The sequence below is a fragment of the Felis catus genome, chromosome X, assembly GCF_018350175.1.
Source record: "Felis catus isolate Fca126 chromosome X, F.catus_Fca126_mat1.0, whole genome shotgun sequence".
NCBI lineage: Eukaryota > Metazoa > Chordata > Mammalia > Carnivora > Felidae > Felis > Felis catus.
This window is the reverse complement of record NC_058386.1, coordinates 31,810,251-31,826,268: the sequence shown is the minus strand read 5'-3', so window position 1 is coordinate 31,826,268 and position 16,018 is coordinate 31,810,251. Positions and strand designations below refer to the sequence as shown.

Below are 16,018 nucleotides of genomic sequence, written 5' to 3'. Positions count from 1 at the left end.
CCTCCAATATGTAAAGGTTCCTGAGGTGACTAAATTCAATTAATTTCATTAATTTAATTCTGCAAATTAATTAGTAAGTGATCACTACCTGTCATTCTGAAATTCATTAATAATCATCTGTAAGGCAAACAATAAATTAAAGCTTTCTCTGACTTATAAGTGCAGAGTCCTGGGGCGCCTGGGTGGACCAGTGGGTTAAGCCTCAGACTCTTGGTTTTGGATAGCCTTCAGCTCAGGTCCCAATTTCAGGTCATGATTTCATGGTTCACCCACGTTGGGCTCTGTGCTGACAGCGTGGAGCCTGTTTCAGATTTTCTGTCTCCCTCTCTCTCTTCCCCTCCCCCCCCCTCAAAATAAATAAAGATTAAAAAAATTTTCAAAATAGAAGTGCAGAGTCATACTAACTCCACTCATCTTTGCTTACACTTGATACAAACCTAGGAACTACATAATGTACCTCCAATATGAATATTTCCACTGCACTGGAGGCTTTTTAGCAAACTTCATGCTCATCATTCAGATGTTTAACAGAAATCTCAAACTTACAGGTCCCAAACTGAGCTCTTGATACCTACCCTCACACCAGCTCTTCTTATAGTCTCCTCTATCTCAGTTAATGTCACATCCTTAGTTCCAGTTGGTCAGGTCAAAACCTTCAGTGTCATCCATGCCCTGCTGTTTTCCTTATGCCTCAAATAGTAGTAGTCATTAGCTCCAATTTAAAAAAATAACCCATAACTGAACACTTCTCTCCACATTCACTGGTAATACTCTGGCCCAAGCCGCTATCACCTTGGTCCTGAATTAGTGTAATGACCTCCTAACTGATATTCCTCTCACATCACATACAGATATCAATTCCAGGTAGATTGTACATATAAATATAAGAGGTCGAGACAATATATTTTTCTAGAAAGAACAGTGAAGTTCTTAATGACGTTGGAGTATGGAAGAACAGGAGAAAACAAAAAGGTAGAGAAACGACATTAAAATTAAGAATTTAATTTTGTTAAAAGACTCTATTAAGGGACTGAAAGGGAAACTCACAAGATAAGAAGGAATATTTGCAACATATATAACCCACAAAGGTTTGTATCTAATATATATAAAGACTTATAAAGATATAAAGGAAAATACAAACTAACAGAAAAATGGTGAAGGGACATGAACGGGCACTTCAAAAAAGCCTATATCAAAATGGTCAATAAATCATGGCAGATACTCAACCTCATTAGTCATGAAGGAAATGTAAATGAAAGGTATATTGATGAACCACTTTATACACATCAGAATGGTCAAAATTAGTCTTACCATACCCACGTACTTGAGAATGTGAAGCAATTACAATTCACGTACGGCCGGTGGGAGTGTAAATAAATACAACCAATTCTGAACTCTGTCATTATCCACTACATTAAAGTGATATTGCATTCCTATGTTTGTACCCAAGAAAAATGGGCATAAATATGCAACAAAAGCATATACAATGTTACATACAACACATTTCATAATATACCAAACCGGAGGAAAAAAACACAAAAGTCTATTAACAATAAGAAGGATTTTTTTTTGCAGAAATGAAAATAAATGAAGAATCGTAGATAGAACAACATGAATGGGTCAGTAAGTCCTGAATATCATTCAAATATGAGTGAAACAAGCATCAGAGAAAGTTTTGAATAGGAAAAAAGGAGTACAAAATTTATAATTAAAGAAAAAGACCATGACCTCTTAAAATGACCATTCATATCTCAAGTATATCACAAAAAATATTACCAACACGAAATAGGAACAGAACATTATAATAAAAAAAAAAACACATAAATCAGACATCCAAACAACAACAACAAAAATGGTCTTGGATGTTGACAGCTGACCTGAAAATTCAACAGAAAGATTGGAAGATAAATTCAAATAAATCTAACTTAATACAAAAGCACAAATGTTGGTAAAAAAGGCCAAAATATAAGAAAATTAAAATAGCCCCCAAGTTCTAAAACTAAAACATGGCTGTTTTAGGAAGAGACAAAATAGAGAGCATAATTTGAGACTTCCAGAAACTGAAAATCATGTGTTTCCATATTGAAAGGAACCCCAACCACTTAGAAAAATGTATGAAAATAGAGCCACACCAATTTATAGCATTAAAACATTTTAAAGACACTGAGTACAATTAATGGCCAGACAAACTTCCAAAGAGGATAAGGATCCATAATAAGGCTGGCTCACAAAATAGTTATTATCAAACATGTTTTAATAATATGTAATTTTCAATTATACACAGTACAACTTGGATCAAAAGAAATATGCTTTAGAAAACCATGTACAAAAGTAACAAGAACTTAAAAAGAAAGAGAAAAGGTGAGCACCTTTTAGTGGAATGAAAAAAAAACACATGATTGTAAAACTGGCTGAGCTAAACATTTTCACATAAGTGTATTCGATTTGTTATATACACATATAGTTTTCATACATTAATATATTTTTAAAACGAGAAAAAATATACAACTAGAAAGACATTTGTTAATAACTTGAAGTAGACACTGCTGCTGCCCTACCCAGTTCCCCTAGAAGATCTTCACCAGTTCTCTAGCCCCAGACTCCAACCTCTACATGTCGCTGTTTGTCTTCCATCTGAGACCTTCAGATGATTCCCTTGGGCCCTGCTGTCTCCTCAAGTGTACAGATAGAAGTGCCTGGGAGTTTATACCTCTTCCCAAGGAAGCCTGTAGTGACTAGTTTGGGGAATTCAAAAGCTCAGCATCTTGGCATCAGGACAAACTCTGAGATGTCATTTACGCTCCAGAACTGTCTGCAGGATCAGATAAAGTCTGGGACTGTACCTGCAATTATGATCTTGCTTACTTCCTCCCTTTTCTTATCCTGCTTCCCATATTCTCTTACTGATTTTTCTCACTGAGATCACTTCCTCAACAAATCACTTGCTACAGATTTATTTGGCTAACAGATCTGGCACTGGGAGAAATCAACATTCTTCTGGTGTACTAAGGGAGAGAAATTAACAAACAGGTACTGATTTGCCCACTAGTGTGCATGCTCTTTAAAGGTAGGAATAGTGACTTGGTTACCCCTATGTACCAGCATCGAAACTGGTGCCAGACACGTAATAGGAACTCAACTATGTAAATATAAATGGTCATATCTCAAGGGCACGCACTATTAGCCAAGTGACCAAGTATTCTCCACTGCCCACTACTTACCCTCTGCTTTGCTTTGACCAAACTTCAGTCGGCCTTCTATCTTTCCCAAAGGCCCCTGAGCTCTGCTTGTTCCCAAGCCTGAGCAAGCACAAAAAAAGTGCAACATGCCTCCTTTCTCTGCTTCTCCTGGGAATTGGCTTACCACAGCATTGCTCCTTTTCCTATCTGTCCCCACCAGTCATTTTCCTTTCTATGTCCAGTTTTCCCTCCAAAGACTCTGCTTAACTCTTCTTGTCCCACCTTTACCTTTTACTGTTTGATTGTGAGATGCTTGCAGATTTCTGAGATCAGCATTCTCCAACTATTTCAATAGTTCCTTTCTTTCCCTTGCAATAATCATTTTGAATAAAGGCCTCTCTATACTAAGCCCTGATTTGTTTTTCTTTCACAAAAGTTTTCCATGGGGTAGTTTCAATATCAAACCTTCCCTGGAAAAGAAAATCAATGACTGAAAATATATTTATGTCTTATCAAAAAAGATCAAGTGGATTATAACAATATTCTTTTAGAAAAACTTTTTTCTTTACATGAAATAATTTTATCTATTAAATGGAACTTACTTGCCAAGGTCACATTGTACTTCTGGTATTGTGGTTGGTTTTGGTAATTCAGTAGTTAATCTCAGTAAATACCAAAACTCCAGAGCCACATTAGGTTGAAAAACAATGCTGGTGGAGAAAAACACACAAAATCTTGTCAGTGACTTTAGTTTGTGTCAAACCTGGCAGACAAAAATCCTAAATAGGTGGTTTCAAGTACAATATTTGACAACTGTTCTGTGACAAATTCTACTCTTGTTGTAGATATATTAAACATTTTTCATTTTTGGTGAGAAAATCACTTTATTATTCAGAAAAACAGTGTCATCATTAATATCTGTTTAATAAATGCCTGTTGAATGAATGAAAAATGTTTAATGAATTCAAATATCTTGCAAGAGCTATAACAAGCGAAGTCCTGCTTTCTGTGATTAAAGCCAACTTAGTCTGTTGAATAGAACGCATGTATATTTTCATGCAAAGGCTACCAAGTGACATGCAACTCTGGAGAGCTTCCCTTATAGTCTGCGTGTGCTCACCTTTGGGGGAAACAGAGACAGGACCTGTGACTGTCTACAAGTAGAACCAGAAAAAAAACTAACTAAATAAAAAATCAATAAAACCGGGCTGGCATCTCAGCTCTGTCATCTTTTGTATGAGGAGACTTGAACAAGTCACTTAAAATAATTTTGAAGGCTTAATTTCAGAGGATCGACAATAAAATATAATGCTACACTCCCACCATACCTTTCATCTCTACAGCCCGGAGTTGCTGGAGAATACCGTGCCACATACTTAGTACATTCTAGTGGATACAGCTGAAGTTTCTTGAGTCCATTAAGAGCAGCATTTGATAACTGCACATCTAAGTGAATAATTCTCTTTTTTGGATTAGAGAGAGGTATTTCAATGCAAATGCTCTCCTAGAATTACAGAACAAATGTATAATCAGCTCTTAGTGTCGGCACTGAATTAAGTATTCTACAAAAGCAAATGTAAAGAAAACTTTCACACAACAAAAGGCCATTTGTTTCATTTTTCTGCTTGATCTACTATTGAATATATCTCACTCACCTTTAATCTCTTATATGTTTTCCTTGACTAGTTTTGGCAAATGGTAACATTATTATTTTTTTTCAACAACAAATACTCCAAGACATCCATCTAGCTAAATGCTCAGGAAAGTGTAAAATTCCTTCTAAAATATAGTTTTCTTCAATACCATTATTACCACGAGGTCCATTTGTCAATGTTTCCCCTAGCTGTGGTACTCAAACTTTAGCATGCATAAGAATCCTCTGCAGAGGTTGCTAAAACATAGATAACTGGTCCCCTACCCCAAAGATTCTGATTCAGTAGCTCTGGCATGGGGCCTGAAAATACATCTTTTCTTTTTTTCTTTTTCTTTTTCTCTTTCTCTTTCTTTCTTTCTTTCTTTCTTTCTTTCTTTCTTTCTTTCTTTCTTTCAGAGAGAGACCGAATCATAAGCAGCCTCCAGGCTCAGCATGGAGCCCCACACAGAGCTGGATCTCACGACTGAGATCATGGCCTGAGCCGAAATCAAAAGTTGGACACTTAACTAACTGAGCCACCCAGGCGCTCCCCCACCTCTTTTTAGAAAGAGAGAAAAAATGTCTTTGTTTTTTTGAAAAATTTTTAAAGTTTATTTTTGAGAGGGCGGGGGAGGGGCAGAGAGAGAGGGAGACACAGAATCCAAAGCAGGCTCCAGGCTGTGAACTGTCAGCACAGAGCCCAACATGGGGCTCGAACTCATGAACTGAGGGATCGTGACCGGAGCCAAAGTCAGACGCTCAAGCGACTTAGCCACCCAGGTGCCCAGAAAATATGTATTTCCAAAAAGTCCTATTGATTCAGAGGATACAATCTGTAACATCAGCATTGCGTACTAGGGAAGATCTGAACTAAGAAGACAAATTATGCTGATAATACAAACTATCTTCTTGTTTAGATTGCTTCCTTCTCTTTTGGTTTTTCCTGTCCTGCCCCCTAGCTACATCTACTCAGCCCTGGAAGGCACTCTTTACGTTCCAAGTTCTTGATCCCCATGCTGGACTTTTCTGGCTAATGACTTTTATTTCATCCCATTACAGCCGTGATCTCTATGACATTAAAGGCCATTAATTGAAACAAAAGTGTTAAAGGTGATTAGCAGGCAGGACATATCTCAATCTTAAGCAAAGACCAGTTGTCTAAAATGCCTTACCCTAATGAAATAGAGAATGTTGGACATTTCATTCATAATTCAAAGCGTGGTAATGGATGTACTTTAGGACTTGGAGGTATTTTGAAACTTATCAAATTAAAGGAGTGACAAAAACAACCTTGAGGTTAAGCTGGTAGGTACAGGTGGTGATGGGGAGAGAGTTATTCACAAAACATATCTTTAAGATAGATATTACAGCTTCATCCAAGGAACGAACATTTGCTTGATTACCGATATATAAATAAATGAGTGGATAAATGTAACATTTGGGGGGAATAGAAATAGCATTTAGTATGGTGAACATCTCGCAAGGAAAGATGAAAAACAAGAATATATACAAATTTACAACTGAATTGGGATATCATTTAAAAAATTTTTTTTTAACATTTATTCATTTTTGAGAGATAGAGACAGAGCATGAGCAGGGGAGGAGCAGAGAGAGAGGGAGACACAGAATCCAAAGCGGGCTGCAGGCTCCAAGCTGTCAGCACAGAGCCCGATGTGGGGCTCGAACCCACGAACTGCGAGATCATGACCTGAGCCCAAGTCAGACGCTTAACTGACTGAGCCACACAGGCGCCCCATATCATTTATTACAAATCAGATTTAATTATACATGCAATGGAAAATGGCCACTGCCAATAGTTTCAGAAGATATTAGAATCATGGATTCTAAAATATATGGGCATTTAAATTGCTATATTAAAATAATCAATGTTCATAATCATAAAGAAGGAAAAGTAAAAATATAAAATGCAAAAAACCCAATAATGACATTATGTCACAAAGTTTATAATTTCATGAGACTGTTATAGAATTTAGCCTTCTAGGAAGTTTCTAAGGGTCAAACAGATCAACAACTAAACCATATGACCAGGATGACAAATACCAACAACCATATATTGGCCTAGAAACTTTGCCCAGGTCTTTAGACAGAAAACTAAAATGAGACAACGTTGGACTAGACATTTGTCCTGGTCTATTACTCAGATATTTCTTAGAGATGATCGGTGTCAGTCTATAGTAATGCCATAGCTTCTTCTTCATAAAAGTAAAAAGTGATTTTCAAAATGTTTTCACCACAACCTCAAGGAATTAATTTTACATCACAACCCGGCCCACATACACGTACTACTGAAAAAAAAAGATTCACAAAACATTGCTTACTCTTCCCACACATGACATTTTCTGATACTTTCTATTTTCTTTTATTCTATTTCTTTATTTTGTAATTTCTAAAATTTTTTAATTAAAAAAAATTTAATGTTTAATTTTGAGGGAAAAAGAGAGCATGAGCAGGGGAGGGGCAGAAAGAGAAGGAGACAAAGAATCTCAAACAGGCTTCAGGCTCTGAGCTGTTAGCACAGAGCCTAATGCGGGGCTCAAACCCACAGACCGCGAGATCATGACCTGAGCTGAAGTCAGGCACTTAACGACTGAGCTACCCAGGTGCCCCCTACTCTATTCTATTAAAAAAAGAAATAATAATAATAATAATAATAATAATAATAATAATAATGCTCATTTTGACCCACTCATGTTTTGAGATCTATACAATGAAAACTCTGGTCTACAGAGGAATGAAGTACTGGAATACCAAATTGTTTCATGTCTTATCACATATAAACTTTGAGCTCAAAGTAAAACAAAACCACTTTCAATCTAGTGTGATCTCTGTGAACTACAAGCCATGTAACAGAAGCATGCCCTAGTGTTACAAATGTGTTAGGACCTTCTGCACTTGGCCAAATCTCAAGAGATGAAAATGAGGATGCAGCTCTGGGGCATTTGTGTAACAGTTCCTCTTTGATACGTCCATGGCTGAGAAGAAAAGCTGGTAAAAGCAAGATAAGAGGTACCAGCCAGATGTCCAAGGCCGGATACTCCCCTTGCATGCTCTTGGCTTCTGTAACCTTGTTTGCCTCCTGCCTCCACCAACTACCCAAGTAGCACCACTGATAAATGCCCCCTCCCCTTTTTCTTTTTTCTCTTGGACCCCCTCCCATCCCAGCCATAAAAGGAGGCCAGCCAATGCCAAGGTTTGGGACTCAGTCTTTGGAGGTGACTCCACTGGGCCGGCACCGGTGCACGATGAACAGTCTTTCCTGATTCCCCGAGTGCGTGTGGCTTGTCTCTTCCTGGGCGTGGTGTACTTGCTGTAACATTTTGGAGCATTGGCTGGGAAGCCAACAGCTGCACTAGCCCCTTGAGCCACCGTTGTTGGTGGCCAGCAGACAGGCCACTCTTCGAGGGCCCCTGTGACAGAAAAGAAGGCGCACCGCTGTTGACTTCACTGGACTCTGACCCTTGCTGGGCTGGCCATAGTCCGCCCCCACTGCACTCGGATGGACTCCAGGGGGAATCAGAAAATTCTGCCTGGATGGGACATCGGACCTGGTAAGTGTCCCCGGGGACCCAGGACCGAGTTCAGGCCCGCCCTAGAGGCAGAAGGGGAGCTTGATCACCTCCCAGGTGACACAGTCTCTGCATAGCACAGGGAAGTCCTGGGTGGAAGTCTGCAATCTGTGTGAATGTGTGCGTGAGTGCCCGTGCTCCACGGTCTCAGCTACGGAGCCTGAGTGGGTCCTACCCTGCAATTCCGCGATGACCTCATACAGTTCAAGGCAGAATCAGGTTCACAGAGGCCTCATCCGAGTCAGGGGTTTATACTGACCTGCCAATGCTAAGAGGCATCTAAATCCCCGTGAGGGGAGCGGCCAGGCAGACGAAGTGACATCTTCCCTTGTGTTTGTCCTGCAACACCGTACATTGGGAAGGATTTATCTAGAATGCCAGGATGGGGGAAAATTCCTCAAAACCAACTGTTTTGGAATGTATGATTAAGAATTTTAAAAAGGGATTTTCAGGTGACTGTGGGGTCAAATTGACCCCCAGGAAGTTACACACTCTCTGTGAATTAGAATGGCCCATGTCTGGTGTAGGTTGGTCCCCTGCAGGCACCTGAGATGTCCCCACAATCTGAGCTGTTTATAAAGTAGTTAGTGGAGACCTTGGCCACCCAGATCAATTCCTATATATGGATCAGTGGCTGGAAATAGCCCAAGTCAAGCCTACTTGGGTCTGGGTTGATGTTAATAGTAAGGGACAATGTAGGGTCTTAGTGGCACAGGCCAAGAAGAAGACCTCATAGCAGAAAATTCTGCCCTCCATCCTCCAGGAAAATTCAGAAGTCCCTCCATTTCCACCACCATATGCCCCCAGCGCCCCATCAAGGGAGGGGAACCTCCCCTGCCTGATAATCCACCCCCATTGGTCTCGGCTCTGCCAGCAGTCAGACCACCCCAACCGGGGACACCTCAACTGGTAGGAAGATGCCTTAGGTCCATGGCTCAAGGTCCAAAGCCCCCAATGGCAATGCAGATGGCATTGTGGGAGACTAGGGGCAGCCAGAGAATAGGCCCCAATGGGACCCTACAATAGGGGGGATTGTTTTTCTACTACCAACCGTTCTCTACTACTGACTTCCTCAGTTGGAAACACCACATGCTGCCCTACTCTGAGAAGCCACAGGTGATGACAGATCTCCTAGAATCCATAATCCAGACTCACCGCCCTGCTTGGGTCAGCTGCAAACAGCTTCTTCTTACCCTTTTCAACACGGAAAAGCACAGACAAATTGTCCCCAAAGCCAGAAAATGGCTCCAGATTCAGGTACCAGATGGGAATCTAGATATTGAGGCTTGGGTATGGGAGGCTATGCCCGAAGAAGAGCCCCACTGGGACCCCAACACAGAAATGGGAAGGGCCAGACTAGAAAAATACTGACTCACCTTCCTCCAGGGAATAAAACCAGGGGCCAAAAAGCCCACCAGCATGGCAAAGGTATCTGAGGTCTTACAAAAGCCAGAAGAGAATCTGGCTGATTTCTATGAAAGATTATGTGAAGCCTTCAGAGTTTACACTCCATTTGACCCAGAAGCCCCTGAAAATCAGTGCATGGTCAATGCTGCCTTTGGGGGACAGGCCCAAAGTGACATTAGACAGAAGCTCCAAAAATTGGAAGGATTTGATGGAAAAAATGCCAAAAATTATTGGAAATCGCCAACAACGTTTTTGTAAACTAGGATCAAGCTGCCAGAAAGGAAGCAGACCGAAGAATGAAACAAAAGGCAGCTCTCCTGGCCACCGCCTTGAGGTGACCACCCCCTCCAGAAGGGCCCCCACGGAAACCACAAGGGATGCAAGAACAAAGAAGAAGGGCACCACTGGGATGGGATCAATGTGCCAACTACAAAGAATTTGGACACTGGAAAAATGAACGCCCCAAATGCCAAAAAGGGAGACCAAACACTTCTGCTCCACCCAGCCACTACCAGCCAGGACCACCTGAGGCTGACCTGAATGGACTGGCAGGAGTGGACTCTGATAAGGAAAGACCAGGTTCTATCCAACTAGGCCCCTATGAGCCCATGGTCAAAATGAAGGAGAGGGCCAAACAATAGACTTCATGGTGGACACTGGGGCTGAACACTCTGTGGTGACATGCAAGGTGGCACCTCTGTTGGGTCGAGAAGTCACCATTGTAGGAGCACAGAGGTGTAAACCCAAAGGCCATGTTGTGGTCTCCGACAATGCCAGCTGGAGCGTCACCAAGTAGTGCATGAATTCCTGTACCTACCTGACTGCCTGGTCTCACTGTTAGGTAGAGACCTCTTAGCCAAGTTGGGTGCAGATAACCTTCTCCTCAAACAGACAGATACAATTGTGCCTAAAAGAAAAGGCCCAACCCATGATTTTGTCCCTGACGATTTAACGGGAAGAAAAATGGAAATTATATACTTACCCTCCCGGGGAGCCAACTGTGGCCCCCGAGCTAGAACCGGAATTCCCTTCAGTTTGGGCAGAAGGAAACCCCCCTGGTCTGGCAAAAAACCATCCCTCCCAATATTAATTGACCTAAAACCTGGGACTGAACCTGTCAAAATACACCAATATATGATCCCACAGGAGGCACGCCTGGGGATCCAGACACACTTGGACAGGCTACTCAAATGGGGACTTCTAAAACGATGCCAGTCCCCATGGAATATTCCCCTGCTGCCCGTGAAAAAGACTGGGACAAATGATTACTGCCGTGTACAAGACCTGAGAGCCATTAATGAAGCAGCCTTCATGTTGCATTCAGCATTGCCTAACCCATACACTCTACTAAAACTCATACCCTCTGAAGCAGAATGGTTCACATACCTAGATTTAAAGGACACCTTCTTCTGTCTCCAGCTAGAGCCTAACAGCCAACCCGTATTTGCTTTTGAGTGGGAAAACCCTACCACATGGGCAAAGGAACAATTCACTCGGACTAGACTGCCACAAGGATTCAAAAATTCACCAACCTTATTCAGTGGGGCACTAGCATCTGATTTAGCCAGGTTTCCAAGATGGAACCTAGCATGTGCCCTCTTCCAGTATATGGACAATCTCTTGCTAGCCAGTCCCAAGCAGACCCAGGGCTGGGAGGGAACCAGAACCGGAGGGAACTCAGGCTATTAGCAGAGGCGGGATACCAGGTGTCAAAGAAAAAGGCACAGATCTGCCAAGAGGAAGTTCAATATTTGGGCTTCAAAATTACCCAAGGCAAACAGATGCTGGGAGCCAAAAGGAAACAGGCAGTCTGTGCCATTCCGATTCCCACTATCTACTGGCAGATCCAAGAGTTACTGGGAGCAGCAGGATTCTGTCCAATATGGATCCCAGGGTTCTCAGAGTTGGCCAGACCTCTATACAAAGCACTAAAGGGGGAAGAGAGAGCACCCCTTTTCTGGGGCCCTAATCAAGAAAAGGCATTCAAAAGTATAAAAACAAAACTCACAGAGGCACTGCTCTTGGGACTCCCAGATATATCATGAGATTTCAATCTGTTCATACATGAGAAGAATGGGGTGGCTTTGGGGGTTCTCACTCAGGAATGTGGGCCTTGGCAAAGACCAGTGGCATACTTTTCAAAGCAGATTAACTCAGTTGTGGCAGGATGGCCACCCTGTCTGAGGACCCTGGCAGCCACCACACTTTTAACCAAGAAAGCAGACAAACAAGTTGGGGCAAAACCTAAACCTTAAGGTTCCCCATTCTGTCACTGCCTTGATGGATGCCAGAGGGCAACACTGGGTAACGCATGCTCGGATGATACAATATGAGGGACTGCTACGTGAGAACCCATGAATAAGATTGGAAGCCATAAAAACTCTAAGCCCTGCCGCTTTCTTGCCTGCAGTGGCAGGGCCCTCAGAGCATGATTGTCTAGAAGTACTTGATGAAGTCTCTTCTAGCTGACCAGACCTATCAGACAGGCCCTTACGAAATTCTGACTTCATCCTGTATACCAACAGTAAGAGCTTCATGAATGAAGGCAAAAGATATAGTGGTTTTGCAACAGTCTCTGATTTTAAGGTCATAGAAGCAAAGGCCCTTCCATAGGACCACAATGGTCAGCCCAAAGAGCAGAACTGTGGGCCCTAATAAGAGCACTGGAACTCAGTAAAGACAAACAGGCCAACATATACACTGACTTGAGCTATGTCTTTGCCACTCTACATGTACAAGGGGCTCTATACAAGGAGAGAGGACTTGTGAGCACATGAGGAAGAGAAATAAAAAATCGGGAAGAAATCCTAAAACTATTAAGGGCAGTCTGGGATCCGAGGAAGGTAGCAGTCATCCACTGCAAGGGACACCAAAGAGGAAAGGACTCAGTGTCAGAAGGTAACCGATGAGCTGACATCACAGCTAAATAAGCAGCGGGAAAACAGACAACACCCTCAAAAATCATGCTGGCCCTGGAACTGCCAACTTCCCCAAAGTACACAATCCAAGAAACAAAACAGGCACAGCACAGCAGAAAAAGGAGGCCAGACAGAAGACGGATGGTGGGTACTTCCAGACCAAAGAGTCTATGTACGGGAGCAGCTAGCCCACCAGGGGGTTCTCCAACAGCATGAACTCACCCACCTAGGAAAAACTGCCCTTGAAACCTTTTTAGCCGTTACTCTGTAATTGCTCAACTCCCATCCCTCTGTGCCTCTCTCAACACTGCCTCCTCTGTGCTCAAAATAATGCCAAACAAGGCCCCACTGGGCCCATGGGAATCCAACACTGTGGTCACGCATGCTTCGGCATGCTTCAAAGGTTTAGAGGTAGATTTTGCTGAAATGAGACTCAGTAAGGATACAAATATCTTTTAGTAATCATCTGCACATTTTTGGGCTGAGTTGAAGCCTATCCCACACGCACCGAAAAGGCAAGAGAAATAACCAAGGCCTTGCTAAGGGATCTCATTCCCAGACATGGAATGCAATTAACCATAGGCCCAGCTTTTGTGGTCAAGGTGGTATAACAAGTAGCCAAAACCCTAGGTATCCAATGGAACGTACACACAGCCTACCAGACCCAGAGTTCAGGGAAAGTGGAATGTATGAACCGGACCCTTAAATCAGCCATGGCAAAACTATGTCAGGAAACTAACTTGCCCTGGACAGATATACTACCCCTAGCTCTTCTCTGAATATGCTGTACACCCCAGGCAAAAATAGGATTCTCCCCATTTGAGATCCTATATGGAAGACTCCCTCCACTAGTCAAATTCAAGGGGGACCTGACAGAGCTAGGGAATTTAGAAACACAAAAACAACTCCAAGGACTAGGGAAAACTGTACTTGAGATACATTAGATGGGTGAGAGACAGGATACTTATTTCCCTAGGAATAAGTGTATACCCCCACAAACCTGGGGATCAGGTTTGGATAAAAGACTAGAAGAAGGAACCACTTAAACCTACCTGGAAGGGACCTTATTTAGTTGTGCTAACTATGCCCACAGCTCTCCAGGTTGCAGGACTTATTGCCTGGATCCACCATTCTCAAGTAAAGGCTTCACCACCTGTCACCTGACAACCACTTGAAATGGAAAGTAACTGCTAACCAGAACAATGCTCTACAGATCACTCTTAAGAAGAAAGCAACCGAAAAGCAGCCTGCAGCCAACACCTGAGAACTCTCTGTAACCAGAAGCTTGAGGAAATCACCAAGCAACTTAAATAAATTATAATAAATCATTTTCGCTCAGATTTCATCGTCATCCCCTACCTATTTCTCTTTGCATACTTGTTGCCATACTCTTTGCTGTAGGGCTGAACCAAGTTACTCCCGCAGACTGGCGCCTCAGTCACAAACTCTTGTTAGCCTTCCTCTACTTACTAGTGTCAGGATGCCTTATTCTCTTTAGATGTATATAATCTGAGTTATGATTGATGTCTTCCTCTGCATGTTGTTCTCTGCCTTTATAACCGTCTCCTACCCCAAGATGGGATCGCCCTATCTCCTGTCTCTGCTACACATACTCCTGTTCCTAACTTGTTCAAGAGGAGTCTTCTCACTCCCACCATGCAAATGCATGAGTTATCATTTGCCCTTGTCCCCTAAAGGCACAAAGAGTCACTCTATGCTTCTAACCGTTGAACCCCATCTACTGTCTTCATGAGGGACAAACTTCGGGGTTGCACTGCCTGCTACCCCACTCGGCCTCCTAAAGAGGCCATTTCTCCCCATGTGCCCTTCCTGACTCTTGCTCCAACCCCTCCCCCCTGTGTCAATTCCTGCTCCTCCGGTCTGTAGAGATAAAATGACACTACCACCATGCCCCTGTGCCACTGTGTACCCCCGCATGCCGAATACATATTATGATACCAAGAGGGTCACCCCCCCATACCAGAAATGGAAAACTTATTGGATGGGAAAAATTTAAAAACACACACACACACACACACACACACACACACACACACACACACACTATTGGGGACTGCCTGATCCAACCTGCCCTGATGTTCCCCATGACTGCTGGGTCACTTCTGACCTAACCCTTCAACTTCCGACTGAACATAAATCAGACCAACTTGTCTTAGATCCCCATTTGATCAAATGTTAAACACTACACATTGCCTCCTCAATGATACCAATCCCAGCCTGGCCAAGCCTGTTGGCTCTGCTTGTCCACAGGAACCCCCCATTACACAGCTACTCCGACAACACAGGCAACTGTAAATGTTACCCTGTTAACTAAAGACCCACACCCCCACATGGTGAGGCCTGTACTAACGGGAGTCAAACTGTCCCAAACAGCTCCCAGGTGCCTGACAAACAAAATTGGAAAAGAGCCAGTTGGCAATCTGACCATTGGCAAATGCAACCAGACTCTTGACTGTCAGAAATTCAGTCATCTTCCTATAACCCAACCCTGGTGTCGACCCCTCCCAGGGCTTCTCTTTGTATGTGGGTCGGATGCCTGCCTGTGTCTACCAGCCAATTGGATGGGCATCTGCACCCCAGCCTTCATCACTCCTCAGATAAATATTGTACCCAACAACCAGTCTCTTATAGTACTCTTCGCAGTATATACTCAGTCCAGAAGAACCATTCAAGTCATACGGCTGCTAATTGCCTTAGGAATAACGGCAGAGGTGGGCACTGGAATAGGAGGAATAATCTCCTCAACCACTTATTATCATGAATTATCCAAGGACCTAACAGATGACATAGAACAGGTTACCAAATCTCTGATGGTTTTACAAGACCAAGTAGACTCCCTAGCAGTGATAGTCTTACAAAACAGAAGAAGGCTGGACCTGCTTACTGCTGAAAGAAGAGGAATATGTCTCTTCCTAAATGAAGAATGTTGTGTCTATGTCAACCAATCAGCGATAGTCTGAGATATGGCCCAGCAGTTAAGGGAGCAAGTCAACAAATGAAGACAGGAACTTGCAGATTCATGGAACTCTTGGAGCAACATATGGAATCGGGCATCCTGGCTCTTCCCCTTAACTGGTCCTCTCCTAATGCTTTTCATAGCCCTCCTGTTTGATCCTTGTATTCTTAATATGCTAACCAGGCTTGTTTCCTCTTGCCTAGAAGCTATAAAACTCCAAATGATGCTCCAGTTGGACCATTCTAGCTGTTGCTACTCTCCTTTGAATTACAAAGAACCCTAGCTGCCTCACCGCTCCCTTCAACATCCCTGTGCAG

At 42.7% G+C, this 16,018-nt stretch overlaps 1 protein-coding gene across 2 annotated transcripts in view; it reads right to left on the bottom strand.

The window, feature by feature from the left end:
- Window positions 1-16,018, bottom strand: part of CFAP47 (cilia and flagella associated protein 47) — a 566,822-nt gene that overhangs the window by 117,336 nt on the left and 433,468 nt on the right. For both annotated transcript variants that reach the window (XM_045050610.1, XM_045050611.1), the window contains 2 exons: window positions 4,508-4,683; window positions 3,782-3,889 (listed from right to left, as the gene is read on the bottom strand). In XM_045050610.1, the coding sequence (XP_044906545.1) occupies window positions 3,782-3,889; window positions 4,508-4,683 (284 nt within the window). The remainder of the gene's footprint in view (window positions 1-3,781; window positions 3,890-4,507; window positions 4,684-16,018) is intronic.